At 62.2% G+C, this 27,998-nt stretch overlaps 2 protein-coding genes across 20 annotated transcripts; one reads left to right on the top strand and one right to left on the bottom strand.

The window, feature by feature from the left end:
- Positions 1–839: 839 nt before the first annotated feature.
- On the bottom strand, positions 840–18,062 carry TMC6 (transmembrane channel like 6). Of its 16 annotated transcripts, none has more exons than XM_033847786.2 (23): positions 17,975–18,061; positions 16,384–16,721; positions 16,095–16,140; positions 13,982–14,115; positions 13,685–13,827; positions 13,417–13,512; positions 12,939–13,097; positions 11,530–11,635; positions 11,292–11,385; positions 10,808–11,065; positions 10,327–10,517; positions 9,323–9,467; positions 8,501–8,656; positions 7,921–8,075; positions 7,733–7,814; positions 7,406–7,503; positions 6,210–6,305; positions 5,968–6,043; positions 5,146–5,279; positions 4,941–5,004; positions 4,657–4,735; positions 2,350–2,417; positions 840–1,114 (listed from the first exon to the last, which is right to left on the bottom strand). In XM_033847786.2, exons 4-22 carry the CDS (start codon positions 14,038–14,040, stop codon positions 2,368–2,370), a joined length of 2,241 nt encoding a protein of 746 aa, XP_033703677.1. In that variant the 5' UTR covers positions 14,041–14,115; positions 16,095–16,140; positions 16,384–16,721; positions 17,975–18,061; the 3' UTR covers positions 840–1,114; positions 2,350–2,367. The 16 variants fall into 16 exon arrangements, with proteins under 16 accessions (XP_033703677.1, XP_033703667.1, XP_033703673.1 ...); XM_033847776.2 differs by having other exon boundaries at positions 840–1,255; positions 4,828–5,004; positions 17,975–18,059; XM_033847782.2 differs by having other exon boundaries at positions 840–1,255; positions 4,828–5,004; positions 10,808–10,939; positions 17,975–18,059.
- Positions 14,942–26,666, top strand: TMC8 (transmembrane channel like 8). Of its 4 annotated transcripts, none has more exons than XM_073798085.1 (16): positions 14,942–15,226; positions 18,824–18,977; positions 19,169–19,317; positions 19,664–19,813; positions 20,105–20,187; positions 20,718–20,854; positions 21,122–21,269; positions 21,637–21,807; positions 22,108–22,247; positions 23,723–23,846; positions 24,190–24,287; positions 24,470–24,653; positions 24,809–24,939; positions 25,029–25,187; positions 25,612–25,690; positions 26,178–26,666. In XM_073798085.1, the coding sequence occupies exons 2-16, from the start codon at positions 18,826–18,828 to the stop codon at positions 26,433–26,435; spliced, it is 2,163 nt and encodes a 720-aa protein (XP_073654186.1). In that variant the 5' UTR covers positions 14,942–15,226; positions 18,824–18,825; the 3' UTR covers positions 26,436–26,666. The 4 variants fall into 4 exon arrangements, with proteins under 4 accessions (XP_073654186.1, XP_033703681.1, XP_033703683.1 ...); XM_033847790.2 differs by lacking the exon at positions 14,942–15,226 and adding an exon at positions 15,666–15,798; XM_033847792.2 differs by lacking the exon at positions 14,942–15,226 and adding an exon at positions 18,033–18,186 and having other exon boundaries at positions 24,881–24,939.
- Positions 26,667–27,998: the final 1,332 nt, after the last annotated feature.

The raw sequence follows: 27,998 nt of genomic DNA, 5'->3' as shown, positions 1-27,998 counted from the left end.
CATTCGGGGTTAGCGTGGGCCCAGCTGGGAGCACTGCTAATGGCAGTGGCATCTTCACTGCGGGGCTGGCCTGGCCCCCCCAGGCCAGGTTTGCTCTCCCAGGTTCCCCGCTGGGATGAGGAACGTGGGCCCATCGCCGCTCTCCCATCCTTTCCCACGGCGGCCGCTGCCCCAGCTCCTGTGGACAGCGGGCGCTGGGGCTGTGACAGCTCCGTCCCCTCCTCCCCGCACCCTCTGGTCCACGGCATCCCACAGGCTCCTCAAGCACAGCCGGGCAGGACCCGGGGTCACCCCCCACCAGTCACGGCAGCCAGACCCCGCTCCTGCCACAGGCCTGGGCGCTGGCTGCCCTTCAGCCTGCAGGCTCCTCTCCCCACGGCTTACTAGCAAATGACCCACCCCGGTCCCGCCCTATATTTTCCCTCCACCCCCACCCCAGGAACCACTAGAGCATCACTTCGTCACCCTCCACACACCCCCGTTCTTGTCCCGCACAGCACAGGCTGGCAGGGCAGCGCCTGAAGCTGCGGCGTGGTCCATCCCTGCCATCGGGGGCGGGGCCAGAAGAGGGCGCCCTGCGCTCAACACTGAAGCCGCACAGAGTCTGCTTCATGGGGAGCCCGGCACCAGGGGAGGCCCCTCGGGCATCTGGTAGGCCGCAGGGCCCTGGCCTGACAAGGAGAGCAGCCTTGAAGAACCAGAGGGAGAAACTGAAGGGGCGGCACACGCACGAGGCCGAAGTTCCCATGACCTCGGCCTGGAGGTCGTCCACGGGCTGTACCTACAGCCCTGGGCACCTGGGCAGGCCTGAACATAAGCATGGACTCCCACGAGACAAGCCCACTTCGCAAAATGTGTTTAATCAGGATAAATAGAGTCCTGGGCAGGGTCCACCGGGGGTGCTCCAGCCTCAGACGGGCTGCAGACTCCCGTCACCTTCCCCGTGTCCCAGCGGGCCATCTCCAGGCGGCATCTGTGCCTGCAGGTCCATGGGAACCGAGGGTGACAGGGTGACAGGGTTCCCGGGCTGCCAGGCCCAGCGCTGTCCTACTGGGCATCCCAGTCGTCTGTGAATACGGCCGGGGGCATCACGGCCTCCTCGGTTCTACCAACCCTGCCAGAAAGCGGAGTCGGCAAGGGGCCTCGCTCGGGAGGCTGAGAAGCCCCACGGTCATCCCTCTGGCCAGCCGAGGCCACAGGATCCCCAGCAGCCTTCCTCAGGAGCTGTTTCCAGGCCTCCCAGGGCTGAAAGGCTCTGGACAGAAGTGGAAGGAGCCGGACGAGGCCGAGACTCACCACCGGTAGGCCTCGGCAAGGGAGGGAGTGGGGTGGGCAGGGGATCTTGTTAGATGGCTCATTCTGGGGGCTCCTGCTGCCTGGGGTCGGGGCGGGGGAGCCCCAGGGGCCTCGACCTGCAGACCTCAGCTGGCCCACCTGGCCGGGCAGGGGTCGAGGAGGGGTGTGTGTGCATTCCCGTGGGTGGCCTGTCTGTCCAGGCAGCAGGACGATGTCTGAGTTCATCTCCCCTTCCCTGGGCTCAGCCGCAGGTAACAGTTGAAGGGTGAGATGTGCGGCCACAGGAGCAGCCCCAGCCCTGCGCCAGGGCAGCCGGGGCTGAGGCAGCAGCACTCGGTGGGGTGGGGGCGGGGGGCAGGGGGGGTGTTCACCTCACGGGGAGAATGGGGGCAGGGGTCTGAGAAGGCCAGCCAGGCTGACCCCCGACCCATCAGGACGCGGGTGGCAGAGGGACTTCCCTGGTGGTCCAGTGGTAAAGAATCCGCCATCCAGTGCAGGGGATGCGGGTTCGATCCCTGGATGGGGAACTAAGATCCCACGTGCCGTGCGGCAACTAAGCCCACGCGCCACAACTACTGAGCTCGCGTGCCTCAACTAGAGCCCGCGTGCCACAACTACAGAGCCCACGCACTCTGGAACCCACGCTCCACAACAAAAGAGCCCACATGCCTCAACGAAGATCCCGCGTGCCGCAACTAAGACCCGACACAGCCAAAAAATAAATAAAATAAATAAATATTTAAAAAAAGAAAGACGGGGGTGGCAGAGAGGAGGGAAAGGGCATGAGAGACCCCCAGCTCCACCTTGCCCCCTGCACACAGTTCCTTCATTTCTTTTTTTTCCTTTCTCAGCAAACTTAAGTTTTCTTCCTCCCCCAAATACCCCACACACCTGAGGAGGAAAGGTGGGGAAAGAGGGTAGGGGAGTCCCAAGGGGCTGCAGGCCACCCCGGGCCGCCGGCAGCCACTTCCCTCCCCACCGCCGGCGGGAAGAGGCCTCCTGGTGCAGCACCTGTTCCTTCTCCCCCACACACTCCCCTCCAGGGCCCCTCACCTGCTCCTCTCCTTCCTCTCATAGATACGCTGAAGCTTGTTGATTAAGAAGATTTTGTCTTCCCCCTCCTAGAAATGCCAGAACACAAAGGCTGAGAAAACATCCATCGCGTGTCCGTCCAGAAGTGCCCTGTTCCAGACTGCACTTGGGGTAGCTCACAAAGAGTGTCTGACATCACAGGCACAAAAAGTTTAAAGAAGGGGGACAGAGGCACCAAACAAGGACAAGGAAATACCAAGAGCCAAGTAGTGGGCACACACACACACACACACACACACACACACACATATGCATCTAAGCTTCCTAGTGGCCAAGGTGAAAAGGGAAATGTGATCAGTTGCACAGTGAGGGCTGCCTACCCAGCCTGACTCAATGTACAACCGGCCCTGACACTTAGTCTGTCTTGGGCAAATTACCTCCCCTCTGACCTCGGTCACCATCTGTAAAAGAGGGATACAAATGTCTGTGTCATGGGGCTTTTATTAGTTTTCTATTGTTGACCTAATCAATTATGGAAACTTAGTGGTTTAAAACAACACAAATGCAACATCAGTTCTGGAGGTCAGAAGTCCAAAATGGGTCTCAGTGGGCTAAAATCAAAGAGTCAGCAGGGCTGGTTCCTTCTGGAGCCTCTGGGGAGAATCTATCCTTGCCTGTTCCAGCTTCTGAGTCTGCCCACATCCCTGGGCTCATGGCCTCCTTCAGAGCCAGCAATGGCCAGTCCAGTCTTTCTCACACCTCTTTCTCTGACAATGACTCACCCACTTCCTTTCTTAAGGACCTTACGATTACATCATGCCCACCCGAATAATCCAGGATAATCTCCCACCTCCAGGTCAGCTGATTAGCAACTGTAATTCCATCTGCGAACCTAATCCCACAACCCCAATGCCACGTAACCGTGGCATATTCACAGCTTCTGGGATTAGGACAAAGACGTCTTTGGGGCAGGTATTGGCCAACCCAGGGCTCTTTCGACAAGTGACTGTGAAAACGCACATAAAGCTTTAAGTCTGGGACCCAGTAAACATCAGGCGGATTTCAGGGCCCATCGAACCCCGGGGTCAGACTGGATTCCTCGCAGGGAGTCTTCACAAAGGGAAAACAGCAATTTGGTCAGGATGCGTTCTGGGCGCTGGGGACCCTGGCTCACCCACGAAGGCGCTGAGACACTACGAGGTGGGACCTCCTTAAGAGACCTCCCTGTTTTCTCTCCATCGAGTTGGTGGGTACAGAGGGCTGTGCACCTGAGTAAGCCACAAGCCCAGGCCAGGGAAAAGATGTTCCAAGCGCAGGCTGAGATCAGAAGTGTGGCCCCAAAGACTCAGAACCAGGGCCAGCCTCGGCCTTGGGAGGACACAGCCTGCAGCAAGGGCTGCCTGGGGAACCGTCCTTCAGCTCCTAGAGGAACGGCGGGCGGAGCTGGGATTCCCCTCCCGACGCTGCTGTGCGTCCCACCACCACGGGACACCGCAGGCCCCAAAACTCTACAAGGTAGGGCAGGAGCCGGTTGGGAAAAGCCCACTTCCAATAGCTGTACCTCAGCCAAAATGCCCAGCCTGAGCCCTGCCCTCGGTTTGTGAAAGGGGAGGAGAGGGGTTACCTTGTACTGCCTTACTTATAAACCTATAAAAAGTGGGAGCTGTCCCCAGGGCATCCTTCCACCCAAGAAGACCTGACCCAGAGTCCTTGCACCAATTAGCTAGCAGCAGAGTCACAGGCGAGCTGCACCCCAGCCCTGTCCTGCCTCGGCTGACACCCAGCAGCTGACCCCCAAGTCATTTCTAACGGAGAGTGGCTGGTGGCCACCAGCCCTGAGGTGACCACCTAGGGGACACAGGCACCAGCTGGCCCCAAGGTGGGCTCAAGCATTAAGTACACAAGTGAGAAACTGGGAAGGAAAAGGAAAAAAGAAGAAACAGCAGTGGGGAGAGTGATGTCAGGGCCCTGGGGGCAAGGTTGGGGCCCTGGGGATGAGGTCAGGGCCCACCAAGTGTTCAGGGGAGACCTGCTGTCACTGACAGGTGCCGCTGAGCAGCCAGCCCAGACCCCGGGAGGACAGGACCAGGTGAAAGGCCATTCCTGTCTGGGGAAATGCCAGCCCAAGTGACTCTGACCTGCGGGGCAGTGACTTGTTTTCAAGGTGATGGGAGGCCCAGTAACTGCGCAAGGAGGGAGGGACAGCCTGCGGGCAAGGCTGGGCAGCCTCTAGTGGGGATGCGGGGCGGGGGGGGCGTGGGGTGTGTGGAGGGGCCGCGGGTGTGAGCCAGCAGGCACCCCCGAGGTGGGAGCCCAAGGGGCACTCACGTTGCTTAGCTGCTCCTTGAGGAGGCAGATGACTTTCCGCTGGCCCTTCACCACCTGGATGTTGAGGTAGATCACGGCCCTGCGGGAGATGGCCGCTCAGGCTGGGCCCCCCGCGCAGGAGCCCCGGGGGAGGGAGACCAGGGCCCCCACCCGGGCCTGCCCCGCACTCACAGCAGCAGAGCCGACGCCAAGTAGATGGGGAAGGCACTTTCCACCAGGTACCGGTGGATCCAGGGCAGCCAGGAAACCCCGGGGCCCGCCTCCTCCAGCTGGCGCACCCACACCTTGCCTGCCTCATACATGGTGTCCAGGGTCCGGAAGGGGCCGCAGATGCTCGAGGGCTTCACCCTGGGGGAAGAGGGCGGGCGGCTTGACCCCTCAGCCCGGACAAAGGCCACCTCCACACCACCCAAACCGCGGCCACCAGCCACAGCGGCCCCAGGGGGCAGCTCCCCATCCCGCGCCCCCAGAGGCCGAGGGCCCACTCACTGCCAGATGGCGTAGCAGAGGAAGACGGCAGCGCCCAGAAAGGAGGGGAAGCAGAGCAGCGAGATGAAGACGGTGCTCATATGGGAGGCCTTCCAGGGCCTGCGGGGCGCCTGGCAGTTGGCCATCAGGCTGGTCTGGGGACAAAGGTTGCGCTCTGCCACCACCCTGCCACCCACCCTCCCCCAGGCCTGGTGGGGCCTCCAAGAGGGAAGGGGGCAAGGCCGGCAGTGGGCTGGGGGTGTTCTGCTTGCAGGGGGAGCCCGAGCCGATCCCCCAGGACAGCCCCGCAGAGAAGCGGACACTCAGAATCTCAGCCCACAGGCTGGAAAGGGCCAGCGGGGCTACCTCCCGGTCTACGGAGGGGAGACTGAGGCTCACGGGGGGCAGGCTGGCCAGGTCACCTGCATGTGAAAGGGTTGATACTAAAAGCCACCTCCACTGACTGAAGGTCTCCACCGTGCCCGACGCTTTATAAACGTCATCTCCGGCAGCACCCCCAGAGCAGCATCCACGCTGTACAGAGGAGGAAGCACAGGACCAGGGAGAAGGACCTGGCCCTGAGCACTCCCAGCCCCCCGGCCCTAAGCCCTGGCCCGTGCGCACGGGCACCTGGCAGTGACCACGGACCCTGACAAAGGCAGTGATGCAGGGGCGGGACGGGGGTCAGCTGTGGCCCGTGGGACTGACCCCAGAGGGTGGCCCTGGGCTGCCAGCCCCACACCACTTGGCTCAGGGCTCCGTATCTGCCGGCCCAGCGGCCACCCTGGCTGCACGATCTCCCCAGGCCCCGCCGCCCTCCCAGGGACCCAGCGGCACCTCTACCTTCTTGACGTAGAAGAGGAACAGCAGCTTGATGATCTGCATGGCGGGGAGGAGCGGGGAGAAGAGGACCCCCAGCCTGAGGAGAGCGAGGAGAGGAGAGGGCTGCATCCAGAGGCTGGGTCCCCGGGGAAGTGAGGGTCAGGTCCCTCCAGATTCCCAGGGCTGGGTCTTGCTGTGGCCCAGGGGGAAGCAGTCAGCCTCCCCAAGGGCCAGGCACTGGGACACAAGTGGGAGATGCTCACCAGGTCAGGGTCTGCCCGTAAATCAGCTCCAGAACATTCCCCGCAATGTCGAACTCGGGCTTCCCCTTCCTCTGAGACCTCTTCTCAGAGATGAGCCTGGGCAGAGGAACGACTGGGGTCACGCAGGAGGGCCAATCCCCAAGACAGACCCTCGTCCCCACCCCGACCCGCACGCCAAGCTGAAGACCCTGCCCGCCCCACCAGGGTGCCCAGTGATGCAGAGGGGAGACGGCGGCCTGGGGTCCCACCCTGAAGGGTCCACACTGCAGCCAGCTTCATCTCCGTCCTTTTTCTAAGCATGTATGGATACACCCAGGTATAAATGTGCACGTCAGCATCAAATGTTTTACTGCCTTTTTTTTTTTTTTTTTTTTTTTTTTGGCTGCGTTGTGTCTTCGTTGCTGCACGCGGACTTTTCTCTAGTTGTGGCGAGCAGGGGCTACTCTTCATTGCAGTGCACAGGCTTCTCATTGCGGTGGCTTCTCTTGTTGCAGAGCACGGGCTCTAGAGCACAGGCTCAGTAGTTCTGGCACGTGGACTCAGTAGTTGTGGCTCGTGGGCTCTAGAGCACAGGCTCAGTAGTTGTGGCTCGTGGGCTCTAGAGCACGGGCTCAGTAGTTGTGATGCACGGGCTTAGTTGCTCCGCGGCATGTGGGATCTTCCTGGACCAGGGCTCGATCCCATGTCCCCTGCATTGGCAGGCGGATTCTTAACCACTGCGCCACCAGGGAAGTCCCTGTTTTACAGCTTTTTTAAAATCTTATTATTATTAAATTCATATGTTCTCAAAGAAAACACAAAAAGAAGGAAACGACACCTACAATGCTAGCACTCATAGCCAGGACATCTGAAAACGTTCCTCTACTTTCTGTTCTTCCTCCCCACCCCTTTTTCCTTTGTATGAGACAGATTATACCATATGCATCATTTTGAAACCTGTTTTCCTTTCCAACCTCAAAATAGGTTACCTCCTGTCTCCTAAATGTTTTTCTCAGTTTATCGATATTTTACAGAAGAGCCGTCACGGGTAGAGATTTATGGCCCCAATCTGGGGTCAGGTCCTGATTTTCAGAGGCCTGAGAACCGCCTGAGTGACCCTCACCTCCACCACACAGGTGAGGATGCCAGGAGCCCTTCCACAGGGGGAGCCCAGGTGCCCAGGAGGTGAGCGCAGGGACCCGCCCCTGGGACCTCACCTCCACACCAGCTCCCCCAGAAGCGTGTCCAGCAGCGTGAAGATGAAGTCCATCACCATGAGCCGGTACAGCTCCTGGCCCACAAAGTCCTCCCAACACTGAAACGGACGCGGCCTCAGCCCCCAGTGCCCTGGTGCCCCCCACCCCTGCTCCCCATGCCCACCTCGGGGCCTCCAATACGCTTGTAGAGCGGGCCAGGTAAGATGAGGTGAGGGCTGGCTGCTGTGAGGGGCCACCACGTCCACCCCCAACCTGGGACCAGGGCAGACCCTCTTGAGGGGCCGGAGAGCCCCACGCCTCTGCCAGCACCGCCCAGCCCGCCCTCACCTGGTCCTTCAGGGTGCCCACCCTGCGGCCCAGCCAGTGGTAGCAAAGAATCCCCAGGATGACCACCTTCAGGATGAGGTTCCTGTGCAAAGAGGGGGGAGGGCGTGCACAGGCTGAGGGAGGGGTGCCTGGGAGACAGAGGTCCCGCCCCAGAAAGCCCCACCTGGCGGTCCCATCCGACCACGCACCTGCAGATGGCCACGTACACCTCTAGCACCGGGGAGTCGTGCCGCTCCAGGACGGCCAGGACGCGGAACAGGTAGGGGGCCCCCAAGTTGAGAAGGCAGACCACCAGGGGCAAGGCCAGCAGCGCCCAGTCCCGCTCAGCAGACACGCGGCTCTGCTATGGCAGTGGGAGGGCCAGAGGTCAGCGCCCCAAGGACAGAGGCAGGTCCACTGATGGGCCCGAGATGGAGGAGGGGTTCCCGGGGCGGAAGGAGGGGGTGGAAGTGGCAGGCACGCCACCCTCCACCCTAGGCCCAGTGTTCAAACCGCACAGGAAGGGGCGTGGGAGGGGGAGGACGGAGGATGGAACACAGGTGTGGCGGAAGAAAAGAGAAACCAAAAGAAGATGAGAAAACAAAAGGACAGAAAAATAGGGAGAGTGTTGAGACAGAACAAGAATGAGAACAAGGCTCGTGAGGGAAGTGGCCTCCAGGGAGGGCCCGGGCGGAGGCGGCGGGGCCCCAGGGGGCCCAGTCTAACGAAGCAGGCATTTGACCCCACGGCCGGAGCCTCCGCGGGGACCCCCCCATGCCCTCCCCGCACCTGGATCACGAGCTCTGAGAAGGTGTAGACGGCCAGGGCGCACACCAGCGTGGTCCCCAAACACAGCAGCCAAACGAGCCCCAGCACGGCCCCCTGTTGCAGCCGTCCGCACGCCCTCCGGGGGCGCTGCCACAGCTGCCCCTCGGCCAGAAGCTCCTGGGGGCGGCAGCGGGCCTGTCACCCGTGGCACAGACCCACGGAGACACGCAGACACACGCGCCACACCCCAGGAGACACGTGGAGCAGACACACAGGGAGGCTCGGGGAGCACCGGGGGTCGCCTCCCGCCCACCCCTGGGGCCACGGCCCGTCGCTCCCCCTGCTCTGGGGCCCCTCCAGGCACCAGGAGACCGCAGGACGGGGCCGCAGGCTGAGGCCTGCCCCAGCCGCTCCCACGCACCCTCCCCAGCCCTGCCTCCTGAGCTGTCCTGCCTGTGGAAAGCCGTACCCTCGCTGACCCGGAGCCCCAGGGCACTCCCTGGGGGCCCATCAGCCAGGTCAAAGCCGTGAGCTGCCCTGACCCGAATCCCGCAGCGGGAAACCCCAGACAGGCAGAGAACCTTCCGCGAGGCCCAGCCAGCCACCCTCGAGCCCTGAGGCCTTGGGCAGTGTCCTCTCGTGTACCCCAGGGCTATTCCGGGGACTGGGACACGTGCCAGCTGGCGCCCCGCAGGCCTCTGCCCGCGGGGGCTGGAGGACACGGGGACTCCGGGGAGAGGGCCCAAGAGCAGCCCTAACCCTCTCCCACTGGAGCAGGCCCTGACTGGTGTTCCCTGGATACGGGGTGGGGGACAGCGGCCCCAGGGCCCCTGGGCAGCTCACCTTCAGCTGGGTTCGGATATTGTCGTGCTGGAGGCGGCTGGCCCATTTCTGAGTCACTTTGTAGTCCCAGGAACAGAAAACAGTGACGGCATGGACCCCCGAAGTGCTGCCTACCCGGTAGCTCTCCCCAAAAGAGCGGGACATGCTGGGAGAAGCAGAGGCAGGCAGAGGGTGAGATGGGGCGGAAGGCGCAGAGGCTGGGAGAAGACAGATGGGATGCTCCCTGCAGCCAAAACCTACCACCCACTCAGGGGGGCCCTCCCGGCGCTGGATGGGCCTCCAGCCACTCTCCCTGCCCCACCTCTAGCCCAGAGCTCTCAGCCTCCTGGTGTGGACCGCCGGCCACTCTTAGATCAGCCCTGACCAACAGGGTGCCCGCCAGCCACAGGTGGCTAGAAGAGGGGTCAGGCTCCACTCCCCACCAACATGGCTGGCTGCCTCCCACCCAGACGTGGCTGCAGAGGGTGCTGGCTCACCTCAGGGCCTTTGCACTGCCTCTCCCGATAACCAAAACACCTTCCCCGGCCTTTCTCCAGCCCACCCTTATTTAACCTCCCTCTCTGGGATGAGTGCCACCGCCCTGGGGAGCTGGTCTGACTTCCTCTCCTATGCTCCAAAACACCGGAGCAACATAACACCAGGAGTTTCCCAGCCTCTTCATTGGCCCGTCTTCTCCTGTAGACAGCAAGCTTCTCAAGGACATGCACCAAACTCACTTACCTTCCTGTCCTGAGCAGAGCACAGCAAATGTTTGTGGAGTGGATGGGTGCGTGGATGAAAGTGTAGATGGATGAATGGAAGGAAGGCAGGATCCATGGATGGATGGATGGATGGATGGATGGAGTGATGATGGACGGATGAATGGATGAGGAAGTGATGGTGGATGGATAGGTAGCTGGACGGATGAATGGATGGGTAGCTGGATGGATGGATGGATGGACAGATGGATGTATGGGTGGATCAATGGCGCTCAGAGCCAGGGTCATAGAGTGGAGGGCTATTACCTGTACACCAGAGTGATGCAGGTGATAAAGAAAGCTACCCCCACGGTGAAGAGGTAGGCCAGGGGCATGTTGTAGGGTAGGCCGCCCGCCGCAGGCGTGCACTGGCCGCCATCCAGTGGGGAGGCACATGGCTGGTTCAGCGTCACGTTACTATAGTAGCCGTAGTACATGACGGTGTGGGTGAAGCAGCCCTGTAGAGAGGACGCCCGGCCACATCAGGGACTCTCCCCCTCCCTGCACCTGACCCACCCTCAGGCTTGGAAGGCAGATGGAGGGCACCCAGGGGGCAGGGCGAGGGGAAAGGCGGAAGGGGAAGGGCCAGGGCAGGGGCAGTGAGGAGAACACGGAGGTGGGCAAAGGGCCGCGGCCACCCTGGAGCTGCCAGGGCACCCCCCTCCCGGAGTCGCAGCAAGGGGTGGGGTGGGGATCCCTGGAGGAAGCCGTGACAAGGGGGCGCCTGCCCGCCCCCACCAAGCCTCACCCCGCCTGTGAGAAGCTCCAGGCCCCTGAAGGCGGGCGTGGAGCCCGAGGGCGCAGGCGGGAAGGCGGCCTGCACAGCCACGATAAAGGCCAGCAGTGGCAGCAGCAGCAGCGTGTTGAAGGCCAGCAGGGTCTTGAGGAAGAGGAAGTAGGAGAGAACGCTGGAGCCGAACTGGCCCCCGATCCGCTTCAGGGCGTAGTGCCAGGGCATCAGGGCCTGCAGCCCTGAGAGCAGCGCGAGCCCCAGGTTGTGCGACGCCTGTGGGGCCAGCAGCAGGACAGCCCTCAGGCGAGGCTGGAGAGGGGAGCCGGCCCCCAACCAGACCCCGGGCCAGGCCTAGAGCGCAGGGGCAGTGGAGGGGCAGCCGCTAGGGGAGGGGGGGGTCGATCACGCCCAGAGCCAGGCTGAAGGCTAGAGGACCCCACGAGCAGCACGCGGAGGGAGAACACGTGGCCCCCGCCCCCAGCCGCCCAGAGGCGCCTACCAGGATACAGCTGTCGCGCAGCCGGCTGCAGCAGGAGAGGAGCCCATGGCGCCCCCGGACCCTCCGCTTGCCCCTCGGGGGCCGGCTCTCCTCTCTGGGGGCAGAGGCAGCGTCAGGGCTTGGTCCACTCCCTCCCAGGGACCACCCGCCCACCGCAGGCTCAGGGCCCTTCTCACCAACCACCACGCCCAGCCGAGGAAGTGGGGCTGGGGTCCGCACGAGGCCGAGGGGCACTGACCGCAGGCAGCGTTTCTCGGCCAGGCTCAGCGGCATCCCCCGGAGCATGTGGTCCCGCTGGGCCACCGTCAGGCCCTGAAGCTCCTTCACCAGGAGGCCCCGCTTCTCTGTAGGAGCAGGAGGGAGCCCTGCAGGTTCCCCGCAGCATCCTTCCCTCCCTCCCACAACTGTGGCTGTTCCCCGGCAACACAGGCCTCTGCCGCCCTGCCGGGCCCGATGGCTCCTCTCTGCTAGGACACTGTGCTGCCCACCTGTCCCACACCCCCACTGGCCATCACTCTCTCACCTCCACCCCCTGGAGCCCAGGACACGATCAAGCTCCCAGCATCTTCCGAGGCCCAGCCCAGTGGCCCCTCTGCCTTGAACCAAACTCTCCTCTTGGGTCCCCACTCGCATCTTGCTTTGACCCCCCAATGCCCCTGAGCCCCGTCCACCCCCCACTCAGCAGTCCCCACTGTCCCCCCACCACATCCCACTATGCCAAGGCCTGGTGGGGTGAGAAGGGGAGGGCAGGACCTGGAGATCTGCCCCTCCCCTATGTCCTCGTTCCTTTCATCTTCACAACCACCCTGGAAAGGGGGTGCTATTTTAACCCCACTTTACACATAAAAAATGACCAGAAAGCAGACACCTGGCGTGGTTTACACAATGAAACTGGAATGTCCATCCTGACCTCAGAGCCCACACCACCCTGCACTGCTCCGTCACCCACCAGCTGCAGGCCTTGGGTAAACAGGGAGAAGAAACACAGGCAGGGCCCCAGGAAGTACCCAAGCCCCTGGGCACTGATGCCAGAGATCACCTGGCTGAAGACCAACCTGTGAGCTGGGCCCTGCTCCCTCCTATGACCACTCTCCCTTGTTCCCCAGCCCCGCCACACAGGCCTCCGAGATACTCAGGCAAGCCGGCAGGCTCCCACCTCAGGGCCTTTGCCCATGCCCCATTGACTCTAGTGTCACTTCCTCCAGGAAGCCTTCCTGGGTCGCTCCAGGCTAGACAGGTTCCGTGACACTCTCCTGCGGCATGCCTTTCCTCAGCTGCCCTTATCTGAGCTTCAACCATCCACTTATCCATTTATTTGGTTCCTGTCTGTTTCACAAGGCAGACAATAAGCTGCATGAGAGCTGACTGGGTCTGCTTACCACCATCACATCCCAAAGCCAACACCAGCGTCTGCGACACTACAAATGCTCAACAGACGCTGTGGAGCGCGTGCCTGCATGAGCCAAACACTGTGCAGCTGGAAAGGCCCGCACTTCTCTACGCCAGTGGCCAGAACACCGAGACACTCCCATACCCCTGCAAAGAGACCTCACCGCTGGGGGCCTTCAGACAGCCCACTGCACCCCAGTCCCCCGACCCAGCCTGCTGACCTCCTCCCCACCGAGGCTCCGGCCCTCCCTCACTCACCCTCCTCCTCCAGGACCACGGGGTCCAGCTCCAGGTCGTACAGGCGGAGGCTGGGCCGGGCTGAGCGGCCCACATCTCTGAGCTGAGGCCAGCCGGCCCTGCGGCGCAGCCTCACTGTACGGCTGTAGTACTGGGAGATGATGGCGCCGCGGCTCCGGCCTGTGGAGGCCGCTGGTCAGGGGGGGACGCGCCCCTCTTATGTAGAAGCAGGGGCTGCCCCCCCACTCCTTCCCAGGACCCATGAAAGTTCTTTCACAAGAGACCTCAAGCACCACCGGGTTCCCAAGAGCATATTTTTATCCCCGTGACGACTCCGGAGTCGTTTTTAGACCGCGGCGAGGCTGCATGGGACTGGGCTGGGCCTCCAAGCAGCAGACGGGGTGGGGTAAGAGCCGAAGAGGCCTGGCTCTGAGGTACACAGATCCCCGCCGGAAACCGCAGCCCAGCCCAGGGTCCAAAGGCAGAGGGTCCCACTCACCAATGGTGCGACTGGGCATGCTGGCCAAGATGCGGAGTGTGGCCGTGCTGTAGACAGGGGCGCCCTCGGGCCCCAGCAAGGCCTGGCGGTCACTGCCTGCCCAGCAAAAAAGACTCGTCCAGAGGTTCTACAGACACCACTGGCCGGAGATATCCCCTGCCCACCCGCTGCCCCAGGCTGCTAGGAGGGGCTTCCTGAGAGGTTGAGAGGCTCCGTGTCCGGCCCACACATCCCAGCACCCGGCCTGGGCCAGGGCAGGCGGGCTCACCTGAGGCCCCCAGGGCTCCAGCCCCCAGCACCCTCTGCTGCAGCTCCAGCCCCTCCTCGGCCACCCAGCGGCTCTGCTCCTGGATGAGCTGGTGGAAAGAGTCGTGCACTTCGCTCTCATCATAGGGGCTGGGCTCCTGGCTGCTGTGGTGAGAATGGGGGAAGGGGCAGGAGTTCAGGCTGCGGCTGACCCAGTCCTCGCCCCAGCAGCCTACCCCCTCTGAAGGGCTGAGGTCCAGACCACCTCTCCCTGGGGGTGATACATCCCAGCCCCCCAGCCCCACCTCAGAGCACTTACTCCTCTGGGTCCTGTGGGGTCTCAGGGACATTGAGGACAAAAGCCAGCGACCGGGACATATCTGCGGCCCACCCACAGCCAGTCTGCCGACCTAGGGTAGTTCAGAGCCTGGACACAGCCTCAGGAGCTTCCCGCTGCCCACGTGATGAGACAGAAAGCGTTACAACAAAGTTAGCCTGGCGCCCAGCTCCACTGCCCGCTCCCTGGGGACCATGGGGGGTGCCACTCCCAGCCCAGGCTGCCTGAGCCCCCATCCTGCCCCCATCCACACACAAACACCAAACGAGTGGCCAAGTGAGGGGCCCCAAATAATCCTCAGGCCAGAACGGATTGAGGGGGAGCTCATTCCGGAGGGAAGGAGGAAGGAAGTGAGGGGAGTCTGGGCAGCTCCCCACCGGCTTCCTCAGTGACGCCATCCCTGAGAGATGGGGAGCGGGTGGGGTGCCTGTAGATAGGTTCTCCATTCCCAGGGTTCTGACCCAGAGATGCCACCCTCTGGGTGGGAAAGGTCAGAGCAGTTGAGACCTTCCCTGTGCCCGCCCGTGACCACACAGCACTTCCTCCCGGCCGGAAATCCCACAGACAGCTAGCAGCCTGGGCCCTCACCCCCACCAGCGCCTGACAGAACGGCAGACAGGATGGCCTCCTCGGCTGCGGCCCACCCTGCATCCCCCCCCACAGGAGTCACTCCACGCCAGCCTGGGCGCGTCAATGTTGACAGCCCTCCTGGGAGACTCCCGTATATTCCATCACCTCCCGCAGGCCAGGGCAGCTGGCTGGGGGAGGGGTGCTGGGCGTTGAACAGGCAGCCTTTGTCCGGGCTCTGCCATCACCCAAGACAACTGAACCAGGGCGGCCTTGTCCAGGCTCTTCAGCCCGTGGGAGTGGGGCAAGGGCAGCAGGCTCCCAACCACCCCCTGAGTCCTGCAGGCTCTGCCCCAGCAAAACGGGGCCCAGCCCTCGGTCTGCCCTGTCCACCCCTCCTCGCTACCCTCACCCCCAGAGAACTCAGCACAGAGGAAAGCTGGCTCAGCTCAAGGGGCTTCCTCGGGCGAGGCCAGGGTGTCCAGACAGAGCAGGTTCCGCTAGGGCTGTACCCAGACAGTGCCCTCACTTAGGGGTGTCCAGTCTCTGAGCCCAGGCCGCACAGAGTCCAAGCCCCCTCCCCTTCTCTCTCACAGGAGCACAGGGTGGAGAAACCAGCAGAGAGAGGTCAGAGGTGGACTCTTAACTCCGCTTGAAATGGTAAGTAGCTGGGGCTGAGGGTGTGCCCCCCAATCCAGTCCCTAGAGCTGGAATTCCTTCCCAGGTTCAGATCTACAGGCCTCTCCCACACACCCCTTCTCCAGGAGGGAGAAGCAGGGAGATGGAAGGCGCTCAGAAGCTGCCTGGGGGATGGGGGCTCACCTGGGCACTGGCATCTGGGCACTGCCCAAGACTTCTGTCCGGCTGGTACCCAGCACCCTGGCACCCTCGCCCAGGCAGGGACAAGTCGGGCAGGAGCTCCCAGGGTGCACCATTCCTGAGCCGTGAGCCAGGTAGGGAGGGGCAGGGTGGGGCGCGTTTCCAGAAACCCCACCCCAGCCGGAAGCCAGTCCTCTGGGAGCAGCTACTGCCCAGTCAGCGCCGCGGCCCAGCCTCTGAGCCGAGGGAAGGCAGGAACTCCGAGAGACCCTGGACCCCTCATCTGCCAGTCTCCCACACGCCCACTTTTCACCAGTGGTACCCACCTGCAAACCCAGCCTCCCCACCCTTTCCCATCCCGAGAGACACACACCACCGCCCTCTCCCCTGACGCCCGCCACCTGACTGTTGGGGTGAGCTGAGATCTTCACGTCCCCCGCCCGGACACCCCTGAGAGAGTCAACTCCGGTAGTGAACTCAGGGAGATCCAAGAGAACCCGAGGAGTCAACTCAGTGCCCAGTGGCCCCAGAGGCCCAAAGGAATTCGGAGGGGGTGGAGCTGGTGGCCGCAGCGGAATTGGATGGGGCTAGGAGGACGAGGGCGAGGTCCCCAAGCCCCGGAGCTGCGGCCCCCACCCACGACCCGGCATCCGCATCCCGGCACTGGCCTAGGAGGCGCTGGGGAGGAGGGGCCCGGCGCGCGGCTCACCTGTCCCCCGCGAGGGCCGCCGGAAACTGTGTCTGGGCTCCACCAGCTGCGGGAGGGGTCGTGAGGTCAGAGGGAGGGAGTGGCCAAGGGCCCTGGGGCGACCTGTGAGCGTATCAGGCCTGGCGGGGCCAGGGTGCTGCTCCGCCCAGCCCGGCCCACGTGGCGACGGGGCTCGGACAAGTCACGTGACCCGGCTGGGGGGGCGCGCCCCGCTCCTCCTGCTTCCCCTCCCCGTCGAGCCCTCGGCGACTGTGCCCTCTCCCCACCAGCTTCCGACCCCTCCTCTCACCCCACCCTGAGGTCTGACCAAGATGAAGGCGGCGAGTGTCTGGAAGTGTTCCAATCTCCGGTTGAAGCCAATTTCTGTGGGACTCAGTTTCCCCAAGTTTCAAATGGAGACAATGATTCCAGACCCTCCCACTTCCCAGGGCGATTATCAAAATAACACCATGCGGCAAAGCCACACGGATACGGCGGGCGTTGCAGGATTACGTTGTGTAACCCCTTCCTCCAGCACAGCCTCCTGCGACAACTAGCCCCAAACTGGCTGGTAGAACCCGGGGTTATCTCCGACCTCCCGATGTGGGCGTGGTTTCTCCAGCAGAGTTCCGGCACTCTTCCTGTGTGCTAGGTGGGGAAGAGGGGAGGCACACTTGGGGGCTTGTCCCCATTGCTGTTTGCTCCGTTATTCCCCACAAGCCAGGGAGGGGGGCACTGATGACCCTAGCTCACAGATGAGGAAACGGGCCGAGAGGTCAGTCAGCCTCTAGGGTGTCATCGGCCAGGGTGTAAGTCTTGTCCACCTGGGAGCTCTACCTAGAAACCTAACCTCGAAAAAGCCCGGCAGGCCAGAGGAGAGTCACCCTTGGGTTTGAGGAAAGGGTGGGATTTGGACAGTGGTGGGAGCCATTTCTGGTTGGGAGAAGACTTGAGAGGCGGGCAGGGTAAAAGTGAGCTGGAAGGCAGAAAGGAAGGGGAGGGCCCTCCTGGAGGGGAGGACAGGTGAGCCAAGCCAGGATGCCCAAATAGTCATTGCCTCAGGATGGATCTTGGTACAGGCACCTCAGCCTAGAGAACTAGCTCTGCCCAGCCCCCGCCTCTCCCCCAACACTACTCCCTGCCCTGCACACCCATGCTCCAGTCACGTTTTACTTGCATGATCCCAGGCACAACTTGAAAGTCACCTCCTCTGAGGAGTCTTCCGGGATTGAACCCTGTTGGAGCATGTGCCACTTCCTAGTGACATGTACATTTACTAGTCCGTCCCCCCTCTCCCGCTCCGTCTCTATCTCTATGCTCATTGTGTGCCCAGCACCAGCACCCAGCCTGGGGCCTGGCATGGGGCGCGGGGCGGGGGGGGGGGCGGGGGAGTCTGGAAAACCAGGAGCGGAAGCAGGCAGGGAGGCAGAAAAAACACTGGAGCTCTTTAGGGATGAGGGGGGGCCCTCAAGGAGGCGGAGAGGGAGAAGGAGGAAGGACAGGACCGCGGGGCCTCCCAGGGGGTCCCAAGAGAGAGAAAGGGCCGAGATAACTCGCCGGGGCGGGGCATGAGTGCAGCGAGTTCCTGAGCGCTTCCTATAGGCCAGGCGCTGGGCCGCTTCGGCTTAAGTGCCAAAGATCGAGGCGGGAAGTTGAGAAATAACGCCTAGGGCCTCTGAAAATCGAGCAGCCCTGAGTGGTCGGACCCACCCCCTAAGTTATTGCACTATCGCACCCTCTGAGCCGAGCGGAGCCGGGGCTACCGGCGGATAAGGGGCGGGGCCTGCGCCCAGCCGACCGCAGCCCCGCAGGGTCAGACCTTCGGCCCGGAAGCCGCGGGTCCCCCGTGGGGAGGGGAAGGGCCCGACCCCCGCCCAGCGCGCACGCGCAGCGCCTCTCACCTGCCTGCTGGCGCTCCGCGCCCCCTCAGGAAGTGCGGGCCTCAGTGGAGCGCGGAGGAAGTGCCGGAGGCGGGGGAGAGAGGAGTGCGGGGAGGCGACGGCTAGGGGTGCTGGGGTTCCTGTCATGTGACCCCTCCCCTCGGCTCTCTCGCAGCCCCGCCGGGAGTGGCGGGAGCCAGTCGGAGGACGGTCTCTAGGTCCCTTGTCCCCAGGTGAGCTGGGTGCAGCGTGAGGGGAGGGGGGATCGTGAGGGGGTGGAAGAGAGAACTGAGGCCGAGGAGCTGCTGGCAGCTGGCGGGGAAGGGGTGAGAGCCGCTGCTGAGGGGCAGAGGGGTCCCTTCCTTCCTTTCCCACGGCCGGGGCTGTAGCCACGCTTCCCCATTTGGGTTCCATGGGGGGCCGGGGTGGACCCAGTCCCGGGATCTGGACCACCAGGTAGAAGACAGAGGAGGTCCCAACACGTCCAGATTCGAGGTGTTGCAGTATGCTGAATCCAGGGAACTGCTGGGGTTTGCGGCAGAGAGGTCTTCCCAATGGGAGAATCGGCACGTGGAATTGTCCCTTGCCAGGGGGCGATGGGGAAGGGCTGCGGCCACTGGTAACCGGTTGCGGTGGGGCAGAGCGGGCCTTGGGCTCCACCGCACTTAACTGTGGCCACACCTGGCCTTGGCTTTGTTTGTGACGTCCCATCTTTCCGAGCCCTTTGGACCTTTCTCCCCGTCTGACAGATGGGGAAACTGAGGCCATACGTTGCTTTGAGATGTGGCTGGAGACTGAGCCAGATCTCCTCCAACAGCATCCCCTCCCAGGAGGGGGAGCGTTACAACCCCAACTTCAACCCCATCACAGAGATGCTGAGGCAGTGGTCGGTGCAGGCCTCAGGGGAGCCAGAACCTGAGCCGGCCGGCGAGGAGCTGTGGGAGCAGGAGATGGAGCGGCGGTGCTCCTCCCAGGAACCTGTGCGGCTGCTGCCCTACGCCATGGTGGACAAGCGCTTCATCCGGTGGGTGCCCGAACACCTTGCCGAACACAGCGGAGGAGGAGCAGTGGGGGTGGGGAGAGGATGCACCTGTTGGTTGGCGGGGTGGAAATCACCAGCAGTGGGAAGACTCCCTGGCCCAGGGTGCTGCTCTACCTGGCCAGGTGGGCATGCTGGGTGACTCAGGGACCCCTCTCGTCACCACCCCATCCCAGGCAGCTGCGGGAGCCCGAGGGGGTGAAGACCTCGTGCTGGCAGCAGTGGCGTCACAGGCAGCAGACTGCAGGACGGCGCCTGGGGGAGGCAGCACGGCGGCTGGCCCGGGGCTGTGGGCTCTGGGAGGGGGCTCTCTACGAGATCGGGGGTAGGACCCGAACCCCAATCCCCACCTCCTGCCTCCCCTCTCTGGAGTCTCAATGTCTAGTTTGGAAACCAGAGGAGGGCATTATCCCCCTGGCCATTGTACCCCTCCACCCCCACCAACCCACCCCGCCTTCCTCACACATCCCCCTCTGCCCCCAGAGCCACCCTTCAAACCTTGGTGGATGATGGCACCCCTGGTGGCTGTTAGAGGTACTGCTAGGCCAGCCTCCAGGACTGGCTGTTAAACTGAGGTCCCTGTGAGGCTGCTCACCCACCCCCCACAACCCTCAGATTATCAGCTGGGCCCACGGCTCGGCGCCTCCGGACCCACCTGCTGTTCCCCGCAGGCCTCTTTGGCACCGGAATCCAGTCCTACTTCACCTTTCTTCGCTTCCTGCTGCTGCTTAACCTGCTGACCCTACTTCTGACCACCAGCTTCGTCCTGCTGCCCCTGACCTGGCTCCGCCCCCCTGACAGAGGACCTGCTCTGAACTTCAGTGAGTGCCTGGCCCACGGAGGGAACAGTGCCCCCCGAGCCCACCTGAACCCTGTGGGGCCTGGTCCACTGGGACAGCCCCAACCCTCTGTGTCCAAACCCGGGGCATCGTCCTGCTTGGGTCCAGCCGTGAGGCTCTACTCGATCTCGCCTTTTGCATAACAGGCCTCCTGACATGCCCTCATGACCCTGCTCAGGCCTCCTGAGATGGGAGGCTATGGAGTGAGAGGGGCAGAGCCTCACCTATGCCTTGGGGACCCTTCCCTATTGGACCCCTCTCCCTCCTCGACAGCCCTCCAGTGTCCTGGTGGCCACCAACCCCAGACTGGTGTTCCCAAGTTCAACAATCTACTTTGGAATGTTTTAACCGGCAGGGTGAGTGGGTCTGTACTGGCTGTGGACCAGGGAGGCTGGGGAACCTGGTGATCTAGCCTCAGGGAACCCCAGTCTAAGAGGACCCTCACCCCTCCAAGGGCACGTTGGCTTCTAGGGAGACGGTCCTCCACAGACAGGCTGGCTGGGTCAGCAGTGGGGTCAGAGAGAGGCTGAGACCACTGTGCACAGCCCAGGCCCATGGACATGTGCCCACGGCCCTCAGAGCCCAGCTGGGGTCGGGGTTTGAAGGACAAGAAGGGAAAAAGTGTCCAGGATTCTGGGATAAGCACCACCCTACCCTCATCCCTGGAAGCCACTGGGTGGTTACCGTGCAGGCTCCCGTGTTCCAGTCCTGGCTCTTCTTCCAAGCTGTGTGTCCTTAGGCAAGTTGCCCAACCCTTCTGAGCCTCTGTGAAATGGGGATACTCTTATTCTCTACCTGATGGGGTCACTGTGAGGGCTAATGTGTTAACAGCAAGAAAACACTTAGCACACAGCCTGGCTCACTTGTCATTGTCTGACATCCCTAGGCCTTCAACAACACCTATCTCTTTTACGGTGCGTACCGAGCGGGACCTGAGAGCAGCTCAGTATACAGCATCCGCCTGGCCTACCTACTGAGCCCACTGGCCTGCCTGCTCCTCTGCTTCTGTGGGATTCTACGGCGGTGAGAGCAGAGCCCCTGCCTCCACCCCTTTCCAGGGGGTCTTCCCTGATCACCCCTGCTTGGCGTGGTACCCCCAAGCTGGCAGGGAGTCCCTGCCAATGGAGGTTCCATCCCCAGCTGCAGACCTCAGGAGCGGGGCCACCGCTCCTGTGTCCCCACCCCCCCCCACCCAGGCCGAGTCCAAAGGCTGCACTTAGGGCTGCCTGGGACTTCCCACCCCAGATCAGAGCCGAGCCGAGGCTGAGCCCTGGCCTCTGCCCCCTCCAGGATGGTGAAGGGGCTGCCACAGAAGATGTTCCTGGGCCAGGACTACAGGTCACCTCTCAGCGCCAAGGTCTTCTCTTCCTGGGACTTCTGCATCCAGGGGCAGGAGGCAGCTACCATCAAGAAGCATGAGATCAGCAACGAGTTCAAGGTGTGTGTGAGGATGTGCGTGAGTGTGAGTTGTGAGAGTGAATGAGTGTGAGAGCACGTGAGACTGTATGAGTGTGTGGCTTGAGTGTGGGAGTGTGTCTGTGTGTGTGTGTGTGCACACACGGTTTTCCAGCTGGAGGCGGGGGCTGTGCCGTGTCTGGGTGTGAGCGCTCACCTGCACGGTACTCTGGGGATGCTCTGGACAAAACCAGCCCGTCTGTCCCCGCCTCAGCGTCACCCCAACCTTGCCTAGAGCCTGGCAGCCTTTCTCCCCACGCACACCGACCTGGGGCTGTTTGCCAGCCCCCTCCGCTTCCACCTGGGCCAGCCCTAACCCACCTGTGCCCCTGCCCCTGCCCCCGTGACAGGTGGAGCTGGAGGAGGGGCGTCACTTGCTGATGGTGCAGCATCAGACCCGGGCTCAAAGGGCCTGCCACCTGCTCACCTACCTGCGGGTCAACATCCTCATCGGGCTCCTGGTGGTTGGGGCCATCAGTGCTATCTTCTGGGCCACCAAGTACTCGCAGGACAACAAGGAGGTGCCAGGCGACTGACATGCATTTATTTAATCCTGGCCAGACCTGGGGGAGAACACGGGATGGTCCCACTTTGCAGAAGAGGAAACCGAGGCTCACAGAGGTTAAAGCAATTTGCCCAAAGTCATAACCAAGTCAGACAGGCTCTACCTGTGGATACCCCCTGCTGCCACTGGGAATAATCCGTGGGCTTCCAGATTCCGGGCCTGCACCAGAGTTACACTTGAAGGGGGCCGTAGGGGATAGGGGAGCCGCTGGGGGCCCTCCAGCCCACGGCACCCCCTTATCCACTTCTCCCCACAGGAGTCCCTGTTTCTGCTGCTCCAGTACCTGCCCCCTGGGGTCATCGCCCTGGTCAACTTTCTGGGTCCCCTGCTGTTTGTTTTCCTGGTCCAGCTGGAAAACTACCCTCCCAACACTGAGGTCAACCTCACTCTTATCTGGTGAGTGACACCTGGGGGGGTGACAGGTGGGACGGAGTGTGGAGGGCATGGAAGGGCGGTGTCCTGCCGCCTGTCTTGGTTATCACCTGGCATCAGGGGTCCCGTGCAAGGGAAGGCAGGCAGCTGCTCCCACACACAGTCTGGGGGGCCCCGGTCTAAGGTTCTCCAGTCCCCACCATCCAAAGCAAGCCAGTGACTGTTTTTGCCAGGACACGTTGGGTGCCACAGTCACCCACCTAGGAACACAGCTCCCTCCCATGTGCCCCGAGGGTTTACACCCCTCACCTTGACACCCTCACGTGACCTGTGAAGTTAGGACCATCCTCACTGCCACTGGATAGGTGAGGACACTGAGGTTTGAAAGGGTCAAGCGCCTTGGCCAAGGGAGGCTCCCCATGCCTGCCGGGTGCAGGTTCAAACTCAAGCCGTCCTCCGCCCCCAGGCTCTGCTCTGTCTCCTCTCCCAGGACTCGGGTCCTGCCTTGGACCCACCCACCCACAGGACCCCACACACACAACAGCTCCAGCCCAGGTTCTCTTTCCGTCTGCCACCCACCCCTCACTTGGCACGGTCTGCTTTTCCTCGGGCTTCCCTGGCACAGAAGCTGTCCGGAGCCCATTCTGCGTATCTACCCATTCCGAGGTAGATTGTGTTTGCTTTGAAATTTTATTCTTGGAATGGGTAATAGCACGTGCACATGGTAAAAAAAAAAAATTCAAAATGCTCAAAAGGATGGAAGATGAAAATAAGCCCCCACCACCCCTGCCTTCCTCAACACAAGAACCACTGTTCCCAGCCAGGCTCCGGCTGTGCATCAGCCTTGAAAGTCCACACTTCATGGGATTTCCCTGGCGGTCCGGTGGTTAAGACTCCGTGCTTCCAATGCAGAGGGCGCGGGTTCGATCCCTGGTCGGGGCAGTAAGATCCCACGTACTGCGGAGTATGGATAAAAAGTAAAAAAAAAGAAAGAAAGCAAGTCCACACTTTGATATAACGTGCAGGCAATCGTTTGGGGTTAGGCCACCCTACCTGTGTGATCCAGTTACATATTATTCAGGAGTGTGCATGCACGTGTTTGTGATATATGGACAGTGTAAACGGACTAGGGCATTAATAGGCCTTAGAAGAGAGATCTCACCTGCATTAATGATATAAAAGCACGTATGTGCCTGTGAATCTCCAAGCTGGGTGTGGGGGGAGGGTGGCTGGACTGTGCCGTGTTTCCCAAACTGATGTAAACAGAACCATTCTCCTGTGAATCATCTGGAGACCAAGATTCTAGGGAACGCACTTTGGGAAATATTGCCACGCATGGAGCAGTTTGGAAGGAGGCTGGGCTCTGGGTTTCGAGGGGGCTGGGCCCGGGAGAGACTTGAGCTTATGCAGATGTCAGCCACACCTGTGTCCCGAGTAGATGTGCCATGTACCTGGGCTCCTCCCCTGACACAGTCCCCGCCCCCTCCCCTAACCCCCAGGTGTGTGGTGCTGAAGCTGGCCAGCCTGGGAATGTTCTCCTTCTCGCTGGGCCAGACTTTGCTGTGCTTTGGCAGAAACAAGACCAGCTGTGAGTCCTACGGCTACAACGCATGTGACTACCAGGTGGCCGGTGACTCCATCAGGGCCTGTCCCTCCTGTCCTCTGCAAAGCCCCACCTCTTTGATCTCCTCGTCCTTCTCAGGGTCTCACCTTTGTGAGAGGCTGTGGGCAGAGTTGCCCACCCAGAAGTCACCTCCAGGGGGCGCCATTCACATCACATTCTGCGCTCTGCAGAGAGGCAGCCCAGACTGTGGGCTTTGTCTGCTCAAATCTTATCCCAGGCCCGGGTTTTAACTTAGCAATCATATCAGACTCCAGGCAAGGCTCCTAGACCACAGAGTCCCCCAACGGGTGGGTGAGGGGCGGTTGGGGACCGAGGGTAGTGACAGATGCCCCCTCTGACCAGTGCTGGGAGAACTCGGTGGGGGAGGAGCTGTACAAACTCAGCATCTTCAACTTCCTCCTCACGGTGGCCTTCACCTTCCTTGTCAGCCTGCCTAGGAGGTGAGCCACGTGGGGACACTACGGGGGTGGAGTGGGCGTGTCTGGGGGTGGCCAGTGGCCACAGCCAGGGGTGAGCAGTTCTACATGCCTGTTACCGTGTGAGTGTGTTATGGTCCACAGCCAGGACCAACGAGGTCCACACACTTCTGGGTGGTGGGTACCTGGGCACTCCCCTCCCCCAGGCTGCTGGTGGAGCGGTTCTCGGGCCGGTTCTGGGCCTGGCTGGACCGGGAGGAGTTCCTGCTGCCCAAGAACGTGCTGGACATCGTGGAGGGCCAGACAGTCACCTGGATGGGCCTCTTCTACTGCCCCCTGCTGCCCCTGCTTAACAGCATCTTCGTCTTCCTCACCTTCTACATCAAGAAGGTGAGGGCTCGGAGGCTGGGAGGGAGCAGGGCCGCACCTGTGTGGGCACCCCGAGCGCCAGCAGCAGAGCAGCCCTCACCTCCTGCTGCTGCCCCGCCGGGCACCTCCCATCTGCACACTGCGCTGAGGCCCCTGTGTCCTTGCTCGCTCCTTAGTACACCCTGCTGAGGAACTCCAGGGCGTCCCCTCGGCCGTTCCGCGCCTCCAGCTCCATCTTCTTCTTCCAGCTGGTGCTCATCCTGGGCCTGCTCCTGGCCGCTGTGCCCCTGGGCTATGTGGTCAGCAGGTGAGGGGAGCAGACGGGCTGAGGCTGCCGGGCCGGCAGCTCGTCACCCGAGCACTGACACCGGCTCTCCTCTGGCGGTCTCTCCCCAGCATCCGCTCCTCCTGGGACTGTGGCCTCTTCACCAACTACTCAGCCCCCTGGCAGGTGGTCCCAGAGCTGGTGGCCCTCCGGCTCCCACCCCCTAGCCAGCGCATCCTCCACTACCTGGGCTCCCACGCCTTCAGCTTCCCCCTCCTCATCCTGCTCAGGTGCCTTTCAGGGCAGCAGGGGCCGAGGGAGGGGGCACCCCCAGCCAGTCTCATGGGATCTGGGGGCCAGACAAGGAGAGCCCAAGGTCGCAGGGAGCCAGGGGCCTAAGGGCAGGTGGCCTGGGGGTTGCCCTGTGCCCCTGGGCAGCCCCTGAAGGCCCTCACCTGTAAAGCGGGCACTTTAAGTGACCACTGGGGAAGCACGTCGCCTGGTGCAGACACGCTGTGAGCCTGCCGCGCTTGTTATTCTTACTACATTTAGAGGAGAGGGGCTGAGCGACCAGTGGGAGGAAGGAGAGGAGAGAGAAAGCGGTGTCTAGGAACCTGGAAGAGAGAAGACCCCGGGAGGTGGTTTTTAAGAGACTGGGGTGGGGAAGGAGGAAGTAGGGGGGCTGACTGACCTAGCATCCCCGTCTATCCAAAGCCTTGTCCTGACCGTGTGCGTCTCCCAGTCCCAGGCCAGCGCGAGGGCCATCCGGGGGCTCCGGAAGCAACTGGTGTGGGTGAGTGTCCGCCGGACTGGGGAGGGGTCACGGACTCCGGGCAAGACCCTGTCGGGATTGTGGCCTCAGGCCGCGGATAGAAGTGGGGAAGGTGGAGGGAGGGAACCGGTGCCTCCGGCCGGGAACCAGTCAACAGGAATGTGGCTTTAGGCTTGGGGACCCGGTTTAACGGGAGTGTGGGCTTGGGCTGAAGTAGGAGGTGAAACTGGTGGGGGCGTGGTCTCTGGCCAGGCTGGGGCGGGACCTGATGGGGCGCGGCCTTGGGCTGGGGCGGGATCGGGAGGGGCGTGGTCTCTGGCCCGGCGGGGCGGGTCTAGGGATAGGGCGGGAGATTGGTGGGGCGGGGCCGTAGTGGGGGCGGGGAGGGGAAACTCTGGTGGGGCGGGGCCTCGGGGCTGCTACTGCGAGGTGGCCGCTTCTCCCGCGGCCCCTGGTGAGAGGAGGCGCCGCTCGTAAACCGGCCGCTCGCTCCCCTCTTCCGCCCCAGCAAGTGCAGGAGAAGTGGCACCTGGTGGATGACCTGTCGCGGCTGATGTCGGAGCCGGGCTCCGGCGACTCTCTGGGGCCTGCGTCTCCTCACTCCCGAGGTTCGCGCCCGAGATCCTTCTGCCCCGGATTCCCGTGCCCGGGCTCCCCGGGACCCAGGGCCTCCAGGCCGGAACCCTCCCTTGAGGATCCTAACGGGTTGCGCGGTGTCCGGGTCCCCGCCCGTAGCTGCCGCTTCCCCAGCGGTTCGGAGCTGTAGCACCGACCCCCACCACCGCCCGGAGCTTCCCCAGGGCCCCGTGTGCAGCTCCCCACTTCCTGCTCCCTCGCCCCACGCTCGTGACCCCAGGTGACCACCGCCTCTCTCAGTGGGCCCTCCAGCAGGGTGCCCTAAGGTGGGGTGCATATACCTAGGGGCATCAAGAAGAAAATATGGGAACTTGTATTTATATTTTTATCTCAATCCTTAAAAGTTTCTATTTTTGTTGAATGTTTTGTGATATGCATAATATGTTAGTATAGTAACCCATGAATGCAGTTTATAAATACACATCCATTGGCAGTGCTCAGGAACTGTTTACCCTGGGCAGTACCATTATAAAAGTCCAGAGACCTGCACCTGCGGGAAGGGGAAGGCCTGGCCGCAGTGAGAGCAAACAGTGGGGGCTTACTGAGCTCTGACTGCAGGCACCCTACACAACATCCTGTAATTCCTCCTTCACGTGTGAGACCACTGAGACCCACAGACGTTATGAGTCAGCAAGGGGCAGAGCTCAGATCTGACCTGCATCAGGAGACACTCCGAGTGTGGGCCCCGGGAGGTAGCGGAGCCCGCTGCCCAGGAAGGCAGGGCTGCGTCCAAGATTCCCAAGCCTCGGGTGCCGAGGCTGCAGAGGTTCTCAATCTGTGGTTCTCAGCCTCGGAGAACTCCTGAGAAGCCCCGTCAGATGCTGGCCCTGTGCCAGCGACTCTGATGCAATTGGTCCAGGTGCAGCCAGCAGCCAGACATCTGGACTTTCTAAAGCTCCCAGGTGACTCTCACCGGCAGCCAGGGTTGAGGATTGCTGGCCTAAAGAGCCGTCAGGAGGGAAGGTCAGGAGAAACCCCAGGACGTGCTTGACGAGGCTCTACTTCCAGCAGCAGGAGGCCAGCGCCTGGCTGGATTCCCAGCCTGGACACGGCATCTGGGCAGCTCTGGCCCGGCGCCCTCAGTCCAGGGGCTTCACGTGGTCGTTGCAGTCTTGGCTGGTTCAGCTCCTCCTGTCGCTGTCCCTCTCTCTCACTCACCCAGCATCCCATGACCCATCCGCCTGTCAACAAGTGCCGGGCCCTGTTTTGGGGCTGGTGGTGAGACTGCGGGAGACACAGGGAGCTACGTGCTCAGCTTGGGGAGGGCAACCAGTCTGGCCCCAAAGAAGGCGACACACGTTGTTAATTAGCAGCTTAGGGTCAATGTGTGGTCCCGGACCAGCAGCACCAACATCACCTGGGAACTTGTTAGAAAAGCCAGTTCTCGGGCCCCACCGCACCTCCTCTAAGGGTGGAGCCCAGCGATGTGGTTTAATGAGCCCCCGGGGGTGAGGCTGTTGGGTGCGAAGCGGGAGAACCTGCAGCACTGAGGCATCCAGGTCCTTCTCATCACCTTCACGTGCCTTCAGAGAACCCGCCAAGTGCATCACCGGATGTGAGGGGGACGAGCTTCAGGACCTTGAGGAACTCAAACTCGGGGCCTCAGTTTGCTTGACCAAAGCCTGGGGATGACACCACCCTCCTCTGTGTGGCTGTGAGGACTGAATGAGCAGTTACTTATATAGTGTCCTTC

The sequence above is a fragment of the Tursiops truncatus genome, chromosome 20 (assembly GCF_011762595.2).
Source record: "Tursiops truncatus isolate mTurTru1 chromosome 20, mTurTru1.mat.Y, whole genome shotgun sequence".
In the NCBI taxonomy this organism is placed as follows: Eukaryota; Metazoa; Chordata; class Mammalia; order Artiodactyla; family Delphinidae; genus Tursiops; species Tursiops truncatus.
This window is presented reverse-complemented; position numbering and strand designations above follow the sequence as displayed.